This window comes from Bos indicus x Bos taurus, chromosome 19 (genome assembly GCF_003369695.1).
Source record: "Bos indicus x Bos taurus breed Angus x Brahman F1 hybrid chromosome 19, Bos_hybrid_MaternalHap_v2.0, whole genome shotgun sequence".
NCBI lineage: Eukaryota > Metazoa > Chordata > Mammalia > Artiodactyla > Bovidae > Bos > Bos indicus x Bos taurus.
The window spans coordinates 42,186,755-42,211,553 of NC_040094.1; the positions used below are offsets into that span (position 1 = coordinate 42,186,755).

The 24,799-nt window shown below is 41.8% G+C and overlaps 1 protein-coding gene and 1 non-coding gene across 2 annotated transcripts; both read right to left on the reverse strand.

Moving 5' to 3' along the window:
- Window positions 1–832: 832 nt before the first annotated feature.
- On the reverse strand, window positions 833–958 carry LOC113878686. Its single transcript, XR_003507105.1, has one exon. It is a non-coding gene; the product is annotated as a U6atac minor spliceosomal RNA (small nuclear RNA).
- A 4,877-nt stretch (window positions 959–5,835) lies between these two features.
- KRT23 (keratin 23) lies at window positions 5,836–23,683 on the reverse strand. Its single transcript, XM_027517975.1, has 8 exons — window positions 22,922–23,683; window positions 15,210–15,292; window positions 13,458–13,614; window positions 12,029–12,190; window positions 11,819–11,941; window positions 8,607–8,827; window positions 7,746–7,777; window positions 5,836–6,191 (listed from the first exon to the last, which is right to left on the reverse strand). The coding sequence occupies exons 1-8, from the start codon at window positions 23,315–23,317 to the stop codon at window positions 6,118–6,120; spliced, it is 1,248 nt and encodes a 415-aa protein (XP_027373776.1). The 5' UTR covers window positions 23,318–23,683; the 3' UTR covers window positions 5,836–6,117.
- Between the last annotated feature and the right edge of the window lie 1,116 nt (window positions 23,684–24,799).

Sequence of the window (24,799 nt, forward strand, 5' to 3'; positions counted from 1 at the left end):
TTGGTAAAAAAGTACGTCAAGGATGTATATTGTCACCCTGCTTATTTAACTTATATGCAGAGTACCTCATGAGAAATGCCAGGCTGAATGAAGCACAAGCTGGAATCAAGATTGCTGGGAGAAATATTAATAACCTCAGATATGCAGATTATACCACCCTATGGCAGAAAGCAAAGAGGAACTAAAGAGCCTCTTGATGAAAGTAAAGGAGGAGGTTGAAAAGCTGGCTTAAAACTCAACATTTAAAAAATGAAGATCATGGTATCTGGTCCCATCACTTCATGGCAAATAGATGGGGAAACAATGGAAACAGTGAGAGATTTTATTTTCTTGGGCTCCAAAATCACTGCAGATGGTGACTGCAGTGATTAATGAAATTAAAAGATGCTTGCTTCTTGGAAGAAAATCTGTGACCAACCTAGACAGCATATTAACAAGCAGAGATATTACTTTGCCAACAAAGGTCCATCTAGTCAGAGTTATGTTTTTTCCAGTAGTCATGTATGGATGTGAGAGTTGTGCCATAAAGAAAGCTGAGTGCCAAAGAATTGATGCTTTTGAACTGTGGTGTTGGAGAAGACTCTTGAGAGTCCCTTGGACTACAAGGAGATCCAACCAGTCCATCCTAAAGGAAATCACTCCTGAATATTCATTGGAAGGACTGATGCTGAAGTGAAGCTCCAATACTTTGGCCACCTGATGCGAAGAACTGACTCATTGGAAAAGAACCTGATGCTGGGAAAGATTGAAGGCAGGAGGAGAAGGGGACAACAGAGGGTGAGATGGTTGGATGGCATCACCGACTTGATGGACATGAATTTGAGCAAGCTCTGGGAGTTGGTGGTTAGATGCCACGAAGTAGGTGGCAATGCCTTAGCTGTATGCGTGTTGTCAGGCCCGAGAGCCTCTTCCATCCTTGTCAAGGGGAATGCTAACCTTCTCTCCTTTCATACAACAGTTATGACCAACCTAGATAGCATATTGAAAAGCAGAGACATTACTTTGCCAACAAAGGTCCGTCTAGTCAAGGCTATGGTTTTTCCTGTGGTCATGTATGGATGTGAGAGTTGGACTGTGAAGGAAGCTGAGTGCCGAAGACTTGATGCTTTTGAACTGTGGTGCTGGAGAAGACTCTTGAGAGTCCCTTGGACTGCAAGGAGATCAAACCAGTCCATTCTAAAGGAGATCAGCCCTGGGATTTCTTTGGAAGGAATGATGCTAAAGCTGAAACTCCAGTACTTTGGCCACCTCATGCGAAGAGTTGACTCACTGGAAAAGACTCTGATGCTGGGAGGGATTGGGGCAGGAGGAGAAGGGGACGCCAGAGGATGAGATGGCTGGATGGCATCACTGACTCAATGGATGTGAGTCTGAGTGAACTCTGGGAGTTGGTGATGGCCAGGGAAGCCTTGCATGCTGCAGTCCATGGGGTTGACTGAGTGACTGAACTGAACAGAACAAGTAATTAATTCTCATGAGAGTATTAAACAATTAGAAATATGGGAAACATACAAACAAATACAAAAGCACTTGACGCTACTAAAGCAACAAGTTCTCAAACTTGGTTGTACATTGTAATTACCTGGGAATCTTTAAAATATATGAATGTCTATATTCTAACCTTCAAAAAACTTGATTGAATTGATCTATAAGTTGTCTGGGCATTAGACTTTTTTAATCTCCACAGTTGATCCTAAGGCGCAGCCAAGTTTGAGAAGCTCTGTGCTAAAGTAACTTTCTCAGGTCACTTTCTCTTACCTACCTTTTCCCACCATAATTTGTGATTCATCTTCTTGCTCTTTTCTCAGCTCTGTGACATTTCTACCAATGTAAAATTGCTACATTCCTTAATAATAAATTTTTATGAAGTTTAGTTTCCAATTCCACACATCATTAACAGGGCAGGTATATAAAAACATTAATGGAAAAATGAGCTTTTAGTCAAGGCATGCATTTGACTGGACTGAAAGATATTAAATGGATCTATCCACTTAACCATGTTATTATGGTACTACTGAAAGATATGTTGACATAAATATTCCAAAGTAATACTTGATACATCTTATACATCTCTGGATTAGCCAAGTATTTCTTTAATTGGATTTTGGGTAATGGAATAGCTGCTATTTACTTGAAGTGTTCCTGTAATGGAAACAATAGAATTTGTTACCAACTCTTTTATGTGGATTGGGTGTGCGTGGGTCAAAACCAAATACAAATGAAACCTTCTCAGTTGGCAACTTGCCTGAACCTACAGGCACTAATAAGTTTGTAATGGGTATTTTGAAATATTTTTGGACTTACTCAGATGTGTGAGAGAGGTTATTCTATGCTGCCTAGAGTCTAAACTTGTGCAACTGTCTCTTTACTCAGGAAAATGGTTTAATTCCTCTCTACTTGTCTGAAAAATTTATATGTTGAAATCTTACCCCCGCCAAAGGTGATGGTTTTAGAAGGTGAGGTCTTTGGGAGGCGTTTAGTTCATGAGGGTGGAGGCTCTGTGAATGGGATTAATGTTGTTAGAAAAGAGACTCCACAGAGTTCCCAAGCCCCTACCATCATGGGAGGGCACAGGCTATGAACCAGGAAGAGACCCTTCCCCAGAATGTAACCCTGCTGGTGCCTTGACCTTGGACATTCCAGCATCCAGAGCTGTGAGGAATAAATTTCTGTTGTTTTTATAAGCCACTCAATCTGTGGTATTCTGTTACAGCAGCCTGAATAGAGTAAGGCAAGAGCAATTCTTTATCAATAGGCCGACCAAGCACTCCAGTTTGCTTGGGACTAAGGGGTTTCCTGAACAAACCAGGATGAGTTGGTTCACCTTAATTGGTACAGAGAAAATGAATACTTTGGGAGTATTTTAGCTGCTTGATTGAAATTATCCTTTTTTTTTAAATTAAAAAATATTTATTTGTTTGGATGAGTTGGACCTTAGTTGCAGCAGGTGGAATCCTTTTGCGTCATGTGTGATCTTTCACTGGGGTGTGTGGACTCCAGTGGTGGCTTGCAGGGTCAGCAGTTGCAGAGCATGGCTCCAGAGCACGTGGGCTTTAGTAGCTGTGCCATGCGGGCTTAGTTGCTCAGCAGCACATGGGATCTTAGTTCTCTGACAGGGATCGAACCTGTGTCTCCTGCCTTGCAAGGAAGATTCTTAACCACTGGACCACCAGGGAAAAATTATTCTTATGTTTTGATTTATGACTACCAAATCTTATGTAAGTGATAACAGTAAATGTAAGGTTAGTTGATTATTTTCTGGGGCTAGTATTAAAACTTTACCTTCAGCCTGTCATGCTGCTCTTAAAATATTTCTTCAAAAGATTTTGCTAGCATTGCTAAATTTCATCTTGAGAAAATAAGTATATTTTATGTCTAATATCTAGATTTAAAAAAAGAGATAATGTCTAAAATAGCAGAGTGAATTGATGCTAGAGAAAAAATCAATTTAAGATATGCCTTGAGACTATAGTACCTTATTAACATGAAGAAGTTCTAGTAGAATGAAATAGAAAAAGAGGACTAATATAGTCTAATATGGATCTTTTCTTGCACCCCCCAAAGCATCAAAATTTGCACAGAGAGGTATTGCACAAAAATTCATTGAAGATATTATAAATTGGTTATTTTTGAAATTCTTGGAAGTAATCACACACTAAAGATAAATTTATAGTTTTACCCCAGGGAAGTAAGGTATTTCATTTAAACCAATGATACATTTTTGCAATCATGTGATTATCCTGGATTCCTTTTGCCTAATTTCACATTGTTAAGGGTTGATTTTCTATTCTTTGGGTATTGAGAATCAGAAAATACCAATTATTGCCTTAAAGGGAAGACTAATCCAGTTTTAACACATCCCAGGTCAGAAAAAAATCAAAAGCAATCCTTTCCAAGGGAGTATTCAGACATAGAGACAAAAAGTATTCAGGGTATTGCCAATGTGTTAGATGAACATGGAAATAAATGTATTTTTAGGTTAACACCTGGATATGGAGTCTACGGGCTCAGATCTAGATCCAACTGCAATAATCCAGTGCGTGTTTGGGGCTATGCCTTTATTGTCTGGGTCTCAGTTTATTTGTCTGTAAAGTGGGAGAGTTTGACTAGCCCGTGCCTGTATAGTGCTGTGCTTAGTCAGTCACGTCTGACTCTTTGTGACCCCATGGACTGTAGCCCTTCAGGCTCTTCTGTCCGTGGGGATTCTCCAGGCAAGAATACTAGAGTAGGTTGCCATGCCCTCCTCCAGGGGATCTTCCCAACCCAGGGATCGAACCCAGGTCTCCTCCACTGCAGGCTGATTCTTCACCAGCTGAGTTTCCAGGGAAGGCTTCCCGGGTAGCTCAAATGGTAAAGCCCGTGCCTATGGTCCAGAAAGTGAAGAGAAAAGTGAAAAGTGAAAAGCCTCTTGATAAAAGTGAAAGTGGAGAGTGAAAAGTTTGGCTTAAAGCTCAACATTCAGAAAACGAAGATCATGGCATCCGGTCCCATCACTTTATGGGAAATAGATGGGGAAACTGTGGAAACAGTGTCAGACTTTATTTTTTGGGGCTCCAAAATCACTGTAGATGGTGATTGCAGCCATGAAATTAAAAGACGCTTACTCCTTGGAAGGAAAGTTATGACCAACCTAGATAGCATATTCAAAAGCAGAAACATTACTTTGCCAACAAAGGTCCGTCTAGTCAAGGCTATGGTTTTTCCAGTAGTCATGTATGGATGTGAGAGTTGGACTGTGAAGAAGGCTGAGTGCCGAAGAATTGATGCTTTTGAACTGTGGTGTTGGAGACGACTCTTGAGAGTCCCTTGGACTGCAAGGAGATCCAACCAGTCCATTCTAAAGGAGATCAGTCCTGGGTGTTCATTGGAAAGACTGATGCTAAAGCTGAAACTCCAGTACTTTGGCCACCTCATGGGAAGAGTTGACTCATTGGAAAAGACCCTGATGCTGGGAGGGATTGGGGGCAGGAGGAGAAGGGGACGACAGAGGTTGAGATGGCTGGATGGCATCACTGACTCGATGTACATGAGTTTGGGTAAACTCTGGGAGTTGGTGATGGACAGGGAGGCCTGGCATGCTGGAATTCATGGGGTTGCAAAGAGTCGGACAGGACTGAGCGACTGAACTGATGGTCCATTGAATTGTTAATATCCTATTGTTTCATGTATGGCCTTCTGATGATGTCTTAGTGAATATGTAGGTTTCTGTCTTCCTTTTCTCCAGTGTTGCTCCTCTGTACCAGCCTTGGACTAGCAGCTCACACAGCTAAAATCTGAGAAAAAGACATCTTCTTCAGGGGCAGAGGTGCCTAGTCTGTCTTCTTTAGTCCTTACTACACATCAACATAATATCCTGGATCCTAATGTTTACAACTCAGATTTTGGATGGGTTGTTTCCCCTTTTAGGGTCTCAGTACCTATCTGTAATGAGGATTTTTTCCCCTGAATTTCCTTTTCTAATTTTAACTCTCTTCTAGGCACTGAAGTTGTTCATTCACTCATCTGTGAGGTAGAATAGTTTTTGGTCATCTCAGTGAGGCCTTTCTGGGCATTCCTCCCTCTATCCCTGCCCCACTCCCACTTTTCTGCTGGAAGAAGTCTAGAGATCTTGGAAAGCCTTGTGAACCACATCTTGTCCCCAGTTGCATCGCTGCAGGTAACAATTCTGCCCAGTGTTTGCTGCAGACACCTTCAGAGCATTAAGGTCCCTGTCGCTCTTTCATGGACAATGCTCCGAGGATCCATTTTTAGGATAAAGAGGTCTTGTCAAGACAAGACTGACCTTATCTTGAGGTTTTGTCTTGCCTTGTGATATTAAAAAAAAAAAGGACATGATGCAGCTGGTGTGGAGTTTTATTGGCTATAAAACGTGTACAATGATGGGAATCTGACAACTGTAGTAGTAAAGTACAGCTTTAAGCTCATGAACTCATACTTCAATTGAAAAAGTGCAGCAATATATGAAGATCGTTATGGTGGGATTGTTACAGAGAAAAAAAGTTTCTGAGTTTGTTAACTCCAAGGAAACCTCTTAGAATTCACCTGGGCAAGGACTTTCCATTGAGGGGAAATAGTTTTTACAACAGGCAGAAATTTTTATTGGCCTCACTTGTACTTTCAGATCTCATTCACTTGAGAAAGAATTATTCTTCCATTGACGCTCTCCTGTGTGATGGCCTTGATCTTTGGAGCTGCAAATTAAAAAAAGAAAAAGCAACAAAGAGGTCACTGCCATGCTCTCCCCACCATCTGAACTGCACTCCTTTCCAAGGCTCCTGTTCTCAGCTCTCTAGAATGATCACTAAGCAATATGGTGGGCTCTAATGGAGTGAAAAAAGATCTTACCAAGGAAGATTTTCCTCCCACCTTCTAGGAAATGAGGGTATCTGAACAGTGTCACTTTCTAGAGGTCAAGCCCTTCACCCCAAGTGTTCCTGATACAGAATCCAGTATTGGACCACAAGTGTTGGAGGGGTCCTTTCTGCTTTTATGGGCTTTTGAGCCCTTGCGTCATAGAGTCTATGAACGTACAGAGCCTTAAATGCCATTCTGGGGACCTCATTTTAAGATCTATAGAGTATGCTGTATGAAAGATCATGAGAAGCCAGGAATGTTTATCATGGTCACTGTTTTCAAAGATAAGATTTATTTGAATAAGTGCTTTGTTGATGCATCAATACACCGATTCTAGACCAGAGGGAAGAATTGAAACCAGTACTAGAGATCCAGGGAAAACTTTGTTAAAGTCAAGGTTCTCCAACAGTAGATTGTTCACCCTCTCCAGTAATGGGTTCCCTGACCCTGGACATGACCAAAGAGAGGCTGAAGGACCCTGTTGGGATCTTGCAGGGGGATGGCAATGAAGCCAGCTATTCTGTGACGGTTACTTGGACTCTCAGTCCCTGAACCTTTAATGCCTTAGAACATTTTATCATAAACTAATCAGAAAGTGCCACCTGTCCCAGACTGTGACTTCTTAAACTTTCCTGTGAGATGTTAATTGTAATCTGAGAAAATAGGGTTCCCTGGTCAAAGGTATTTGGGAACACTGTGCTAAGCAAAATAAATTTTGTTGTGGTTTCTTTCTCTTACTTTTTCTTCCTGCAGCAGTGTTTGTTCCATCTTCAATGCTGAAACATAGCCTGATTCTTCACCAAGAGGATAGTGGTACATGTATTCCCAGCCATAATGGGCCACAGAACACATCTTTTATAATACACAGTTAAAATCTCATGGGATGCTAGTATTCAACAGAATGTAGTTTGGGAAATTATGGGACATAATTTTTTCCTTAATTTCCTAGGAGTTTGGCCAGCAGACTCCATAACTTAATTGTTGTTGTTCAGTCACTAAGTTGTGTCTGACTCTTGCAATCCCATGGACTGCAGTGTGCCAGGCTCCCCTGTCCTTCATTATCTCCTAAAGTTTGTTCAGATTCATGTCCATTGAGCCCATAATTTAATAGAGATATGATAATATCACTGATTATTTTTATCTACTTTACTGCTGGCAAAGAGCTCATATATATATATATATATATTGTTGAGGACAAAATTGAGAGCTCACTTGGTTCAGCCATATCTAATTTAAGTTGATTCAATATTCCTGGCCATTTGGCAATAAAATAAAAACTGAACAAAGAACATTCAGTAGTACACGAGAGAGTATGGTTACTGAAGGATGGATAAATGTGCTGATTAAATTAAAAAAAAGGTAGATTCAAACAATGAAAAGGTATTTTTTACCTTTGACGTTTGACTTAGATTCTTCCATTTTCCTATAAAAGTGATAAAGGCTCATTTTAGTATTAGCAACAACCATAAAAACGTCTCAAGATGAACTAACTTCCTTTGCCTGCTAGTACATTCACAGTTCTTTAATGAGGATAATTGTTTGAGTTCTGTAGTTTCAAGGTCATGAGTTCATGGGAGAACCCTACTGAACCAAAAGGCAGTAAGTACTGCCTCCCACTAACCCTGGGGGGGCGGGAGAAATCTGCTGAGTCACCTCCATCCTTTCAGCCAGCTTCAGGCTTTGCCTCCCTGGGATCCTTTCCAGGGTCTGCCTCTGAAGTGTGAAACCCCTGGGCTTTTCAGACTGTTTTGAATTTGGTCCAATAACATTTTATTTATGTACTAAAAACATTCTAACCCTTTCTCTTGAGTCACAGAACATATGTGCCCTTTTGTGGACAGTTATACCAAAAGTAGTCAGAGATTCCAGATAAAATATCTGAACATCTCAATCTCTTATGAGTCTTTTCCTGCTGTTAGATTCCTCAATCTTTTTTTTTCTTTTTTGAGCGAAAATTGGGTGCATTCCCACTGGGAAACACTGTAGCCGAACTTTCTTCATGGTTTGTTTCTAGAGATATAAAATATTAAGTGAAACTGTTGACTTCAAATCTTAGTGTCCTGGGAATAACAGTTGATGAATTCAAACTTCCTACTTAACGGAATACAACCTGATCTAAGTAGCTACAGAAGAAATTCAGCATAAGCCTTTCTTTCTCTACATGGATGATGGCCAACGGGACCGTAGGGTACATGAATGCACACAAGGATGGGTACACTTTCATTGTCCTCCCCTGCCAGTCTTTGCCTTACCCTCCATTCTCTCCCTCCAAGAGCTGGCGGTAGGTGGCGATTTCCTTCTCTAGGTGGGTTTTGATGCCCAGGAGGACCTTGTATTCGTTGTTCTGACGCTCCAGGTCATGGCGTAGCTGCGTCAGTTCCTCCTCATAGTGGGAGATGATCTGTTGCATGTCCTGGAGCTGGCAGGAGTACCGAGACTGGGTCTCTGATAACATGTTTTCTAAAGCAGATTTCTGAAAGAGGAATGAAATTTCTTTCATCTACTGACTGATGGCTTGATTTAATAGCCTGCTGAGTTGGGCTTCCCTGGTGGCACAGCGGTAAAGAATCCACCTGCCCATGCAGGAGACTCAAAAGATGTGGGTTTGGTCTCTGGGTGGAGAAGATCCCCTGGAAGAGGAAATGGCAACCCACTCCAGTATTCTTGCCTGAAAAATTCCACGGACAGAGGAGCCTGGCGGGCTACAGTCCATGGGCTCACAAAGAGCTGGACACAACTGAGCACGCATGCTTGATGAGTAGTGAGAATATACCAACCACTCTGCTGGGTGTCTTGGTGGAGCTGGGGATGAGTGAGGAGGAGCAGGCTGACTTTTAGGTTTGGAGCCAGGCAACGAGGAGTCAGGACTTTCTGAATCTCATTTTTCTAGGCATAAAGCCTTTGTGTCAGGGAGTTCTGTGCAACTTAGTTGCACTCCTGTAGTATTTATTGTTGATGTAGCTTGTTTGGGAGTGAGTATTCCCTACCTTGCCCTGATCTGTTCCTTACCTACTTTTGCTTATATTTTGTCTCTGGCCAGACTGAAAGGTCCTAGAAGGAAAAAGTAGCCAGGACTGCTATCTTTTTGTATCTTCAGAGAAGGGTCTCAAGTAAGGGTGCCAGATAAAATAGAGGGCACCTGATTAAGTATAAATTTCAGATGAGCAATCGATAATTTTTTTTTTTAGTATAGATGTGTTCCAAATGTTCCCCCAATATTGCACAAGAACTTATACTAAAATAACACTTGTTCATCTGAATTCAAATCTCACTGTGTGTCTTCCATTTTAATTTGGTGACTCTGGTAACAAACACATTGTCATTTTTGAGGAAATTCTGAAAGCTGCAAAATAAAGGAAGCAGAGAACCAAGTTCAAGTCCCTGTTCTGTTTGGATTTACCACCTACTTTTCTAGGGCACATAACTTTAATCTTAAAGAGACATTCATAGCTAATAAAGCGCCCTGCACTTCAGGGTTGCTAACGTCCAGGGGGCCCTTCATGCTGCCTGGCTATTACCCCACATGTCCCTGGTGTCGTCACTTTCTTGTTCTCCCAAACGGATATTTTGTCCCTTCTTCTCTGTCTGAAAACCCCTCTTCTCCCTGTCCTTTCTCTTAGCCCATTACCTTGCTTCTTCTGTTGCCAAGGATATGAAAGCCCTCAGGGGAGGGCTCCCACCAGCTCCACCAGCTTCTGCCCACAGACATGAGTCTGTGTCGACACTCATTCCCCTCCTGTTATGAGGGGAATAACCGTCCCTGTCTGTGCCATGGTTATTTCAGCAATTACCCACCGTCTTGCAACATGAATGCTTTCCTCTCTCCTAGATTATTCCCACCAGCTTTCATATAGAATTTCTTCCACCTTAAAATTTGTTCTCTCAAGCCCATAACTACCTTCAGCGATCAGCCAATTTCTTTGCTCACCTTTGCTTACTGCAGAGCTCCTCAAAGAGTTGTCTATACCCTCTGTTTCAAATTTCCCTTGACTTCCCTCTAAGGGTCAAGGGGAATAACCCTAGGGCCTCCTCTTCTCTCCTTTCTTCTTCCTTCTGTTGACTCACTGCATCCATGTTGGCTTCCCGGCTGTTCCTCCAACCTGTCTGACACACCCGTGCCTCATAGCTTGTGCATTTGCTATTCCCTCCACCTGGAACTCCCTCCCCATAGCCATGTAAAGCATCTTCGTATCACTTTGAGGGTTTTGCTCAACTCTTACCTTAACAGTAAAGCTTCTCCCAACTACCTGGTTTTAAAATGACAGCTCTTCTCCTGGCAAGCCTAACCTCTCCCTCATGTTTCATTTCTTTGCAGCATTTTCCTCCATCTGGCATATTATTTATTTTGATGATTTGTGCCTTTATTGTCTGTCGTCTACAGTAGTATACAAAGTCCTTTATTATCAAATCCTCAGTTACTTAGAATAGTGTCAGGTAGTAGAAAGAATGAAACTGGGTATAAATGTCAAGCTGACCTTGCAGAGTTGTTGTGAAATATCTAATGCTAAAACGTTCTGAAGGCTACAAAACTATTTAGATAATTTTAAAATATAGTAATTTATTTGTATTTAAATAATATAAAATATTGTAATTATTTATGTGTTCATTATCATCACCTTGACAGTGTACATTTTAAATGTCTGTCCATCGTCACTGATTCTTAAAATGTGACAGTAATTTACCAGGTGCAACAAAATGAACTAATTATTTCTCCTCAAGACTGAGAGCAGAGTAGCACTGGGGAATGGTATTGATGAATGATTAGAAGATTCAGATAGGCTAAGAAGGAAATTCAATGATATATTTTATTTAATGAATTTTAAGTGCTTATAACACTCCTAAAAGCATTTTTACTGAAAACCATGATGATCAAAGAAATGACTTAGACACAAGTACTTACTGTTCCCTGGGTATAAGACTGTTCACTGTATAAGACGCATACACAATAATAGAGCAGCACTTTGGAGTCAGCCAAGCCTGGATTTGCCACTTACTCATGTCGGCACCAGAATTTCTCTTTCTTGGAACTGGGAGGGGGCAGCATGGTTGTAAGGGGGAGAGCACTGATAGGGGTTTTGAAAGTGTAGAACTGCCCACCCCACCCCCACCCCAACCCCACACCACCATGTGGCTTCACCACTGGCCACTTATTAACTGTGTGACCCTGGTCAACTCACTTAACTGTTTGGGGCTTTGGTGCCCTTATCTCCAAAATGGGGACACCAGACCTGTCTGGAAAGGTTAATGTGAGGATTGATGACATTGAATGCAATGAATGTGGCACAGCACGGACACCTCAATAAATGGTAGCTCTTATCATCCTCATTGTGGACAATTTGGATGGAAAGTGGGAGTTTGGATGGAGAAGTGCCCCAAGGGAGTTGGAGAGAAAGGCCCCGGAGAGAGAAGAAGGTTTTGTGGAGGAGGTGGTACCTGACCTAAGATGTTTCCAGCTCAAACTCACCTTGCTGCACTGTGCCTGCAGGTCAATCTCCAGGGCCTGGAAAGTGCGCTTCAGTTCGTGAAGGTCACTTTGGCTGCTCTGCACACCTGTTGGACTGGCTGCTTCCTGGGCCACGGCTGCTGACTGTGAGACCACGAAAAGAAGAGAGGCATTGGCATTGGGACCACTTGTAAGTGGAAACTTTGGGAAGTTTGGGCATCTTTCTTTTACCTGCTGTTTATACCAAGTGTCCAAGTCTTGATGCTTCTTTTTAATTATAAACTCATATTCCTGCCTCATATCCTCTAGGACCTTAATCAGATCTTCTCCCGGGGTTGTATCCACCTTCACGTTGACCTTGAAGTCATTTGGCACACGGTGTTCCTCCACTTCCTGTTTAACCACACAGAGAGAAAATGAATCAGTTTTGACAATCAGAAGGCCAGAAGTATGTTGATGGGCAGCAGTACACAGATCTTTTAAAAATTCAGCTTATGTGTTTGCCACTCCTCCATCGGCTTGGTTTGGTTTCTCAGTTATTATTTGTTGATGACAAAACATATATATGGGGAAAAAAGCATATTTTTAGCCACACCACACTGCATGTTGGATCTTAATTCCCCGAACAGGGATTGAACCCAGGGCCCCTGCAGTGGAAGAAGTGAGGAGTCTTAGTCAACGGACTTGCAGGGAAGCCCCTCTCTTATACTTTTATGAAGTAAAGAATAGCACTGGACAGGTAGTCAAATGGCCCCTGTGATTACTGACTTAATCCCTGGTTGAAAACATTTTACAAGGAATTTTGCTTACATAGAGTGTAAAGTACTCTTCAACAAGTGTTCATGAGTAAAATGATGACACAATGAAACACTTGAACATTTCAGGTTATAGGCCAAAGCTTTGGGGCAGCAGTTCAGTAACCCAAAGCCAAATGGTATAAAGACTTTCAAAATCTTGTCAGTGTATTATGACTCTGTAGGGATGATGCCCATGAGGTATCATGAAACCAAGAAACTACAGGAAAGGTTTAACTAACAATCATGTCTAACCAGCTGTGCAGAAGGTGAGGTTCTTTGATAAGCAGTTTTGTTTGCCTAAAATGGGGATTTTTTTTTTTCTATCTTTTCATCAGAGTCTCGGGGATTTTAGATGGATGCTAACTTTTAAAGTCAGTTAAATGCTTTTGGCAATTGAGACTCAATTTTTGCCAATAGTTATATCAAATATATAGTAACTGTAACTACGAGTTACTATAGAATATAACTATATTGAATATAATCTGGATCCATGGCAGATCCATAACAGTCTATTCTGTTATTCTCCAACTTGCTGCACATTGGGTTAATGAAAGAAGTTCGATCCTACACATTTATTTTTCTCTCATCATATTAATAAACAGGTCTAGATAAACACTGTATATTAACAAAATTGTTGACTGATGTCATAGTTAATTGGAATTGTGTTTTAGCTGTTGTATTTGACACCAGGGTAAATAACCGTGAACACGGAAAAATTAGATATGTATGTGGTTCCTTATGATTATTTAGGTTGAAGACAATAGAGCTGGCATCCAGGTGGTGGTTTCTTCTGGAGCGACTGAGTCACCTGAAATGTGTAGACTAAGAGCTGTACTGGTTCCTGGAGATCCTGGGAATCCTACCTGCTCATGACGCTTCTTCATGAGGATGAGCTCTTTCCTCATCCCCTCAACCTCCTGTTCTAGGTCTGTGGTGACAATGGTCAGATCATCCAAGGTCTTTCGGAGACCTTCAACTTCAATTTCTAAGTCTTTCTTGAAGGAGTGTTCATTTTCATACCTTTGGTTAGAAGGAAGAGAACAGAACACTTGTTATTGGAAGGATTCACCTTAGTTTTAGGCTGAACTTCTTACTTTTTACATTTCATGCAGGTTTTTCTATGATGGTGATCCAATATTATTTTTTTCATTAGAGAGAATGGCATAATAAAGAGCCATATGTCCATCACTTAGATTTAGCAGCTATTAACATTTTGCTATATTTGTTTCATCTATATTCTATCTTGTATTTTAAAGTAAATTATAGACATTATGTCCTTTCAACCCCTAAATACTTCAGAATGTATCTTTTAAGAAAAGAGAGTTTTCTAAATAAGCACAGTAACATAAAAATCAATAATAAGTTTTTAATATCATCTAACAACAGACTGGTTCCAAATAGGAAAAGGAGTACGTCAAGGCTGTATATTGTTGCCCTGCTTATTTAACTTATATGCAGAGTACATCATGAGAAACACTGGGCTGGAAGAAGCACAAGCTGGAATCAACATTGCCGGGAGAAATATCAATAACCTCAGATATGCAGATGACACCACCCTTATGGCAGAAAGTGAAGAGGAACTAAAAAGCCTCTTGATGAAAGTGAAGGAGGAGAGTGAAAAAGTTGGCTTAAAACTCAACATTCAGAAAACGAAGATCATGGCATCTGGTCCCATCACTTCATGGGAAATAGATGGGGAAACAGTGTCAGACTTTATTTTTTTGGGCTCCAAAATCACTGCAGATGGTGACTGCAGCCATGAAATTAAAAGACGCTTACTCTTTGGAAGAAAAGTTATGACCAACCTAGATAGCATATTGAAAAGCAGAGACGTTACTTTGCCAACAAAGGTCCGTCTAGTCAAGGCTATGGTTTTTCCAGTGGTCATGTATGGATGTGAGAGTTGGACTGTGAAGAAGGCTGAGCACCGAAGAATTGATGCTTTTGAACTGTGGTGTTGGAGAAGACTCTTGAGAGTCCCTTGGACTGCAAGGAGATCCAACCAGTCCATTCTGAAGGAGATCAGCCCTGGGATTTCTTTGGAGGGAGTGATGCTGAAGCTGAAACTCCAGTACTTTGGCCACCTCATGCGAAGAGTTGACTCATTGGAAAAGATTCTGATGCTGGGAGGGATTGGGGGCAGGAGGAGAAGGGGACGACAGAGGATGAGATGGCTGGATGGCATCACTGACTCGATGGACGTGAGTCTGAGTGAACTCAGGGAGTTGGTGATGAACAGGGAGGCCTGGTGTGCTGCGATTCATGGGGTCGCAAAGAGTTGGACACGACTGAGTGACTGAACTGAACTGAACTGAAGGGTTTGTATTCAAATTTCCCCATACCAAAAAGTGTATTTTATATCTGACTTGTTTAAACTAGGATCCAGACATATATTTAATATCTGTCTGGACCCTAGTGACTGAAGCGACTTAGCAGCAGCAGCAGCAGCAGCTGCATGCCTTTTCATTATAGCTTAGTAAGATTTTACACATGGGTAATGGTGAGATACGTCTTCTTTCTGCAAAACAGAAACAGAAACAAGAACAATTCCCCAAACCAAACCAACCCCTGTCCCCTCCCCCCACCCACCACAACACTGTGAAGAAGGAACTTACTTAAGGCTGAAGTCATCCACTGCCATCCTGGCGTTGTCAATGAGAAGGATGATCTGAGCGTTGTTCACCTTGCCATCTGCTATCTGTAAAGCACACACCAAGAGTCACTTCAGTCGCATGCAAATCCACAGGACAGCTGCATTTCTGCCCAGTTCCTGAGAATCTGACTTGTCAGCAGCTAAGGCTTTATTTTGTAGCAGTGGAATAATGAGCAGTGAAGTCAATTAATATTTATTGAGCACTTACTAAATGCAAAGCACAAAAGTGGTTTTGTAGTAAGGGTATGGTCTGCAGTCACTTTCACTGTCTTTTTTTATATTGGCTTTTGATAGGATTGATGCAACTGCTCAAAGAATGATATAGACGGGGGAAGGAGAGTAATTGTGGAAAATGCCTTTTAATTATTTAGTAAGATCCACACAAAGTGTAAGTGAAAGTCGCTCAGTCGTGTCTGACTCGGTTTTTCCGACTTGTTTTTGTTTTGTCAGACTTGTTTTGACAAGGCTATGGTTTTTTCAGTGGTCATGTATGGATGTGAGAGTTGGACTATAAAGAAAGCTGAGCACCAAAGAATTGATGCTTTTGAACTGTGGTGTTGGAGAAGACTCTTGAGAGTCCCTTGGACTGCAAGGAGATCCAACCAGTCAATCCTAAAGGAAATCAGTCCTGAATATTCATTGGAAGGACTGATGTTGAAGCTGAAACTCCAATAATTTGGCCACCTGATGTGAAGAGGTGACTCATTTGAAATAAGACCCTGATGCTGGGAAAGATTGAAGGCAGGAGGAGAAGGGGACAACTGAGGAAGAGATGGTTGGATGGCATCACTGACTCAATGGACATGAGTTTGAGCAAGCTCTGGGAGTTGGTGATGGCTAGGGAAGCCTGGTGTGCTGCAGTCCAAGGGGTCACAAAGAGTCAGACACAACTAAGTAAATGAACTGAACTAAGCATAATTATTTTTTGCCCTAAATGACTATATTTATATGCATAACTTATAGGTATGTATATGTGTTTGTAAATTATTCAATGATGAGAATGTCCCAGTTGTAGCTATTAAAATATTAACTGAAAGGGGAGAAGGATGAGTTGGGAATTTGGGATTAACAGATACACACTACTATATATTAAATAAATAACAAGAGCAACTGTTTTTTGCATGGACTTCCCTGGTGGGTCAGATGGTAAAGAATCTGTCTGCAATGCAGGAGACACAGGTTTGATTCCTGGGCCAGGAAGATCCTGTGGAGATAGGAGTGGCAACTCACTCCAGTATTCTTGCCTAGAGAATTCTATAGACAGAGGAATCTGGTGGGCTATAATCCATGGATCACAAAGGTCAGACATGATTGAGCAACTATATCACACACACACACACACACACACTGTATAGCATAGGGAACTATATTCAATTTCTTGTAATAACTTATAATGGAAAAGAATCTGAAAAAGGATATATTATGACCAACCTAGATAGCATATTCAAAAGCAGAAACATTACTTTGCCAACAAAGGTTCGTCTAGTCAAGGCTATGGTTTTTCCTGTGGTCATGTATGGATGTGAGAGTTGGACTGTGAAGAAGGCTGAGCGCCGAAGAATTGATGCTTTTGAACTGTGGTGTTGGAGAAGACTCTTGAGAGTCCCTTGGACTGCAAGGAGATCCAACCAGTCCATTCTGAAGGAGATCAGCCCTGGGTGTTCTTTGGAAGGAATGATGCTAAAGCTGAAACTCCAGTACTTTGGCCACCTCATGCGAAGAGTTGACTCATTGGAAAAGACTCTGATGCTGGGAGGGGTTGGGGGCAGGAGGAGAAGGGGACGACAGAGGATGAGATGGCTGGATGGCATCACTGACTCGATGTACATGAGTCTGGGTGAACTCTGGGAGTTGGTGATGGACAGGGAGGCCTGGCGTGCTGCAATTCATGGGGTCGCAAAGAGTCGGATGCGACTGAGCGACTGAACTAACTATGCATATATATAAAATTGAATCATTGTGCTGTACACTTGAAACATTGTATACCAGCTGCTGCTGCTGCTGCTGCTAAGTTGCTTCAGTCAAAAAAAAAAAAATTAAAAATATTAACTGAAATAATTCTCTACCATAAATTAGATTAATAAACTTCATGTTAAAACTTTAACTTTGTAACTGCCTCTAGTTAAAGACTTTCACTAGACGTGTATATATTTTTTATTTAAAAAGAGAATTATTGTTGAAGTCTCCACCTGAGAAATTGGGTATATAAATGTTTGACTTGTAAATATTTCTAAGTAGTTGTAATCAGAGAAATACACATATCAGAGAAATAATATATGACACTCAATTTTAATATATGTCATTGTCTTGGGGAAAATTGGATGGAAGATATCTCAATGTCAAAAGTATACTACTTTTGTACCAAGCATTGCGCTGAACTGGGAACCAGCAGATTTTCCTTTTATTTCCTGTTACTGACCATTGGTGTGAACTTGGGTCAGTTACCCAACTCTGTGGACTTCAGTTCCATCAACGCTCTTTACAAATAAGGAGCTTCTACTGAAAACAAGTGACCTTGAGGGTCCTAGCTCCAAACTTCTGTAACTTACTTGGAGCCAAAGAATCTGTGACATTCCCATCGTACTTATGCAGATAGTTGCTTTAATTAGAGAGGATTTTCTTAGGACAAACTTATACTTCGACACAAAGACACCTTTCAAAAATCTGGCCCTGTTCAAAGTTACACTGATTACTTGGAATTTTGTGTCATGAATACACAATAGCAGGACTCAGAGGTGTTCAGAACACTGGGTCTGGAACTCCCAGAGCAGGGCCTGGGGTCCTGCTCCAGCACCTACCTCCTGAGTGAGCTCTGCCAAGTCTTGGCTTCTTCATCCATAAAATGGCAATAATAACAACCACAGAGTTATGAGAATTAGATTAGAAGAGATTAAATAAAATAATGTAAAATAGCATTTCTGGGCACAGTCTAGACACTCTGAAAACAATCAGTTGAAGCTAAATTAGTTCAGAAAAATGTAAAGAAAATCTAATTTTCTTTTAAAAAGGCTAGAACTTTTGTAATTAGAGCCAGTGTCTGCACTGGATAAATCCTAAGGTTTAAATGTTGAGATGCATTGTTTACTTTGCTGTTCATGATGGGAGATAACCAGACTGGCTGCCCATGCCCAACTTCTTAATTCCCTTAATGGATTCCAAATGGTATCATGACGACTTCCATGGGTCTGAAAAGGGATTCTGTAGATATTTCCTTGTCTTTCCTCTACAGTGCTGCTTAGCGATTTCTTACCAATGTTTTCCCCTCCATCTGTTTAGTCTTTGCATGATCTAAGCTCATGGGAGATGAAAAGTAACTCCATCCAAAATGGCCTGGGGATCCCTGCAGTTAGCCTCAGCTGTTCCCTGAGGTTTTGCTTGACATTCAGAGAATCCATGCCCTGTACACTCCATGAAATCAGAAAATGAAACACACCACCTGTGTTGGAAACACCACAGTTTTCCAATGAAGTACCTTATGTATAACATACTTTTAACTGGAAGACCATGGAGTAATCTTTAAGACATCACTTCCAAATAGAATGGATAAACAATATTCTGTGCTATACAGAATGTATAGTGCATGGAACTATATCCAATATTCTGTGATAAACCATAATGGAAAATGATATTAAAAAAAAAGAAGTTGCCTCAGTCATGTCCAACTCTTTGTGACCCCATGGACAGTAGCCCACCAGGCTCCTCTGTCTATGGGATTCTCCAAGCAAGAACACTGGAGTGGGTTGCCATGCCCTCCTCCAGAGTATCTTCCCAACCCAGGGATCAAACCCACGTCTCTTATGTCTCCTGCGTTGGCAGGCGGGTTCTTTACCACTAGTACCACCTGGGATATCCATACATCTACATATAAATATATATAAAACCGATCTACTTTGTTGCACAGCAGAAATTAACACATTGTAAATCAACTCTATTTCAATTAAAAAATAATGTCACTTTCTCTATACTGATACAGATATTAAGTTTGAGACAAAAGTGAATTTATTTCACAGAAGTGTACTGATGTTGCTTTGTTAGTTTTGACAAATGTGCCATGGTGATGGAAGATTTTAATGATGAGGGGAGCTGGGTGATTTATGGAAAGTTTCTGTACCATGTAAATCTAAAAATACTCCACATGAAAAGTTTATTTAAAATAATAAGAAGGATGCAAAGCAGTGTGTATAGTTAAAAAAAAATCATCTGTGAACTTGTTTGGTTTTTCTGAGTTAAATTGATAGTTTGTCCATGGCAAAACCCACATCAAAAGTCTGATTTCCCCAGGTAGCATTCTTATAGTACATGAGTTGATATAGAAGAAATTTAAAAACCGAAACTATTTCTTCCTCGTTGGGTTACCTGATACAATATTATGATACAACCACTATTTCTGAGCCATCCTTCACAGTAATGAATGAACAAGAATGGGTTGAGAAATAATATATGAGGCATAGGTATTGCATTGTGTTGTAATTAATCACCTGGATTCTCCCCAAGGACCTGAGTTCATTCTTTTAAAATAATCTAGTTTGTGTATTAGTGTAGCATTGCTTCAGGGTGTGTAATCTACTAGGGAGAGGAGAACAGAACCTATGACTGTAAGCCAATGAGCCAAATATAGAACTATTGAGAGCCATTCTGCACCTACTATTTGTATGATGGTGTCCAACTCTGTATTTCAAAGGAATAGATTAATTTTTGAAATCATTTTCTTTTCTTTCTTTCTTTTTCTTTTTGGCCATTAGGTTTGTGAGATCTTAGTTTCCTGACCTGGGATTGAACCCAGGCCCGCAGCAGTGAAAGCATCAAGTCCTAACGACTAGTACCAGGGAATTCCTGAAATGTTTTCTTACAGACTTTTGGAGTAACATTTAACATCCCTAAAGTTGGGGTGTTGTTCAATCACTAAGTCATACCCGACTCCTTGTGACCCCATGGACTGCAGCACGCCAGGCTCTCCTGTCCTTCACTGTCTCCTGGAGTTTGCTCGGATTTGTGTCCATTGAGTTGGTGATTACAAAGTGGGGGTGGGAGAGAGCTGTATCTACTCAGAACATTTCATGAGTCTTGAAAGGCCCAGGAAGGGGTAAGTCCTGGGCATGGTGGGACTTCTTTGGGTCTCTATTTTCACCTATAAACAGGGGAGGTCTGATAGAGCATCTGAACTTCAAATAGCTGTTTTCTTCAAACACAGAGAAAAACAACTGAAGTAAGAAATCCAGAAATGAATATAATTTGAAGCTGAAGGAGCTTCCTATTTAGTGTCAGAACCAAGAACCTGGGGTTTCCTGGAGGGTGGGCCAGCCACCCACTCCTTGTAATTGTCCCCACTCACTTTTCTCAATTCTGTTCCAAAGAATTTAGGCACCCACTTGGCCTCAGTCTCCTCATCCATAGACTGGGGATAAAAACACCTGCTTCACAGAATGAGATAATGGGTATGAAATACGTGTTGTATGATTAAGAGTGCAAATGGAATGCACTATCTTTATTAACAAGTAGCATCATTTTTTGATGAGGCAGACTGGCCAGCATCACACTATGTGGAAATGACGAGGCCATTAGAAACAGACCTAGGTTAGAATCCCAGCTCTAGCTCTTCCTGGTGGCTTTGCATGGCTGCTTCACTTCTCTGAGCTTCAATTTCTTTCCAGGGTTGTGGTGAGAAATAAATCAGATGATACAGAATGTTTCCATCATTGCAGAAAGCTCTTGGACCATGCTGATGAGTGTATTCAGTACCTGACATGATGCCTGGCATATAAAAATCGCTCAGTAAATTTTTCCGTCCCCTTTCCTCCCTCCTTCTGCTGTCGGCTCATGCATTATTTGACCAGGTCTAACCTCACGTTTCTTTTCGGAGTTATGTTCTTAGCTCCCCATTTGAAAAAACTTCTGTCCTCTCCATTCTAAAACCAAAGCAACTTTATTAATAAAAACAGTATGGTAAGGTTTGTTGAGTCATCTTGTTTTTTTTGGTAAAGACAACCATGTACTATATAGTTAAGACAATTACACAGTCAGCTGTTAGGTTGATTATTCAATAATTAGGGTTCATTATAAGGACAGATTTCTATTATCTTGATTCAAGCAGGGACAACTAAATGTTGAGAAATAGTATCATAGAAATGTTGGAAACCCTTGATGCTCTTTCTAGGATAGGTTCAATTATGATCTTACAGGAAATTTTCTGGTACTGCTTTACTTAAGAGAATTTACATAGCTTTAAAATATAACCTAGATGACTGGATTCCCTGTACTTCCAGCCAATGTTATGAAACATCCCAGAAGGTATATTGGTGTAGGAAATGGAAGCCCACTCCTGTATTCTTGCCTGGAAAATCCCATGGGCAGAGGAGCCTGGTGGACTACAGTCATAGGGTCAAAAAGAGTTGGACACTACTGAGTGACTGAGTGGAAGGTATAAAGTTAGGTTTTTAAATGTTTGGTTGAAAAGCTATTCATATTTTGAAGAAGTCTCCATAATCCATCCTAACTCTAAAATTCTAAAAATCAGACCCATTTTTATTATTTTTTTCCCTAGCAATATGCCATTTTTCAGAACTGTGAGTGGCTAGAATTCAGAACTTCTGGCAGTCCCCAAGAGGAAGCATCCAGGGAAATCCCAAAGATGTATCTTCTAGTGGAGTGACAGCTTTTACGTGTGATCTCCAAAATAGTACAACTCAGCCTTTTTTTGCAGGGTAATCACACTGTCGTCAGGACTTGGAGGTGGAGCAGAACTGATGTGACGAGACGTAAATGCTCTCTTGTGCCTTGTGCACTGAGCGTGAGGAATGAAGACCAGCCCTGATCATTACGATTATGTTGTCGGATCGTAAGTGGTACCAGACAGCACCTGCTTTCCTTCCATTTTTTCTATATAATTCATGTACAGAAGATTAAATATACAAAACAGACTTTCCTACCTCCATATTTAAGGTATGATAAGAAAATGTCCTTGGGCTTCCCAGGTGGGCACTGGTGCTAAAGAACCCGCCTGCCCACGCAAGAGACATAAGAGACGGGGATTTGATCCCTGCTTGGGAAGATGCCCTGGAGAAGGAAATGGCAAACCATTCCAGTACTTTTGCCTAGAGAATCTCAAGGACAGAGGAGTCCAGTGGGCTATGGTCCACAGGGTTGCAATGAGTTGGACATGACTGAAGCAACTCAACATGCACAAGAAAATATCCTTGGGTTTCCCTGGTGGCTTAGTAATAAAGATTCTGCTTGCCAATGCAGGAGACGTGGGTTCGATCCCTGTTCCAGGAAGATCCCACATGCCACCTAAGCCTGTCACAACTGTTGAGCCTGTGTTCTGGAGCCTGGGAGCTGCAATTACTGAAGCCTGCATGCCCTAGAGCTCATGCTCACCAACAAGAGAAGCCCCCGTACCATAGCTAGAGAGAAGCCCCCGCTCTCCACAACTAGAGAAAAGCTCAGGACTTCATCAACAAAGACCCAGCACAGCAATAAATAAGTAAATGAAAAAACTCTTTACCATCTGAGCCACTAGGGAAAAGAAAGAAAATATCCTTGAATACTTTTGTTCGTGATTATTTTAAGCTCTTTTCATCATTTTCCAGGAAATTATCTTTTCTACTGATTTCTGCTCTCATGGGTCTCCTGGAAATGCAGTCCCCTCTTGAGTTCCAGGGTTACCCAGGATCTTACCTGCTCCTGCAGGTGGCTGATGCTTTCCTCATATTGGGAGTAGTCTTGCTTATTGCCTGAATCTCTTTGCTGATGCCACTTCAGGATGCAGCTTTCTAGTTTCACATTGGCCTCCTCCAGGGCGCGCACCTTTTCCAGGTAGGTGGCCAGGCGGTCATTAAGGTTCTGCATCATCTCCTTCCCATTTCCGCCTAGGAGGGAGCTGCCTCTTCCAGACCTCCAAGACCCTTCAGGGAGTGGACAGCTCGGTGAGGAGAAGGAAAGAGAGATGCGAACACCCCCGGCACCACCATGGACACTAGGAGCCCGGGGGAAGCTCCCTGGCCGGCCCCAGCTGCCTCCTGTGGCATAGAGGGAACCTGAGCGCTTCTGGCTGAAGCTCCGGTTGGAATTCATGGTCCCATCTGTGTCTGGGGCAGGACTGGGCTCTGGTCCACTCCCTGGCACCACAAAACTGAGCCACCCCAGACTGCCCCAGATGGCTTTATGCCCTTTGCTGTGGGAGTTCCCTTTTCTGACAGCTGTACCGACAAGATCCTATCATTGTGCAACACGTGTTTCCTCTTGGTCAATCCCGAAGCGCCCCCGGGCCTACACACACGGGCTGTTGTTTAGAGTCGCATCGATATACCAGGTTGCTTCTCCCTTCCAGTGGTAACCTGGAGGTGTGGCCCACGGCCTTAAGTGGGTGTTAGTCTCAGGTGTTTCCAGTCTGTCTGTGGGTTTTTTCCATTGTCCATTTATCTGGAAAAGCTCTGATTAAAGTCCACAGAAAGGTGATTTGGGGTGGCATAGATTTCCTTTGAAAAAGTAGACATTAAACACACAAACACACACCTGCCCCTACCCAATCCCCAAATAAACACACCCCAGCTCTAAAGCAAGGATGGGAGGGACTCGTGATGCAAGAGCCAGATCAGGACAGAATCTCAGGTCCTGGATGAAAATACTTGTGCAGAGGAAAATGGAGACAGTTCTGAATATCTGATCCTCTGTCGCAGCCGCTGTTGGATGGAAAGTAATTTCAAAGGAATCATTCTTAAGAACAAACCCACAATTATAATTAATGAATGAATGACCGAATCTTCCACTTCCAGGCTGCCTTTCATCCCAGCACACCTCAAAACCAAACAACCCCAGCCTGTGCCCAGGACTTTCCTCGGCCCCTGGGAGGCAGATAGCCTTTGTTAAGTGGCCAGCAGCTCTGATCCCACTGAGCCCTGGAAAGGGCATCTATGGCCTGCGGAGGGAACAGAGGGAAACAGGAAATGTGCCATGGGTTGTCGAACACGCTTGATGAATCCTTTGCTTTGGCTGCCAAGGTAAATGTTAGGAATGAATAAAGAAATAGTCTGGGGGTGGAGAGCCACGTGCTGCTTACTGGCAACTAGATTTAAAGGAGACTTTAGAATAAATGGCAGCATCTTGAAGTTCCTTAGTCCAAGCCACTGATTTTACAGATGAGGAAAACTGAGGCCCGTGGGGTGGGGTGGGCAGGACGGCAGAGGACAGATTGTGGGTTAGTGGCAAAGCCAGGGTGTGGCTCCTTCTGCCACATAGCGTGGTTATCATTGAGGTGAATCTTGACGGAGCCCTGGATCACACTTCTTTTTCATAATGGTGATAATGGGACTTCCCAGTTTACATAGCCCTTTGATATTCTGTATTTAATCCACATAGCAACTCTTGATGTAGCCAGGGAAGAGTTATTGTTCCCCTTTTCCTCCTAGAGGTGAAAGATGGGAAGCTGATTTGCGTGTAATGTAAATCAACACGGGAATTTGCGGTTGTTTTGCCCGTGGTCTGTGCTGTTTGCTCTGCCTGGAAAACCACTGCTTGTGCTGCCTAGGCCTGCTCTCCTGCCTTCCAGATGTAGTT

Bases quoted from the DNA above. Each gene is read 5' to 3' on its own strand.
- KRT23 (XM_027517975.1), bottom strand. From the start codon at position 23,317: ATGAATTCCAACCGGAGCTTCAGCCAGAAGCGCTCAGGTTCCCTCTAT. The intron at 12,191-13,457 runs GTAGGATTCCCA...GTGGTTAAACAG, and splicing joins TGAAGAAGCGTCATGAGCAG to GAAGTGGAGGAACACCGTGT. The intron at 11,942-12,028 runs GTAAAAGAAAGA...GTGGTCTCACAG, and splicing joins ACACTTGGTATAAACAGCAG to TCAGCAGCCGTGGCCCAGGA.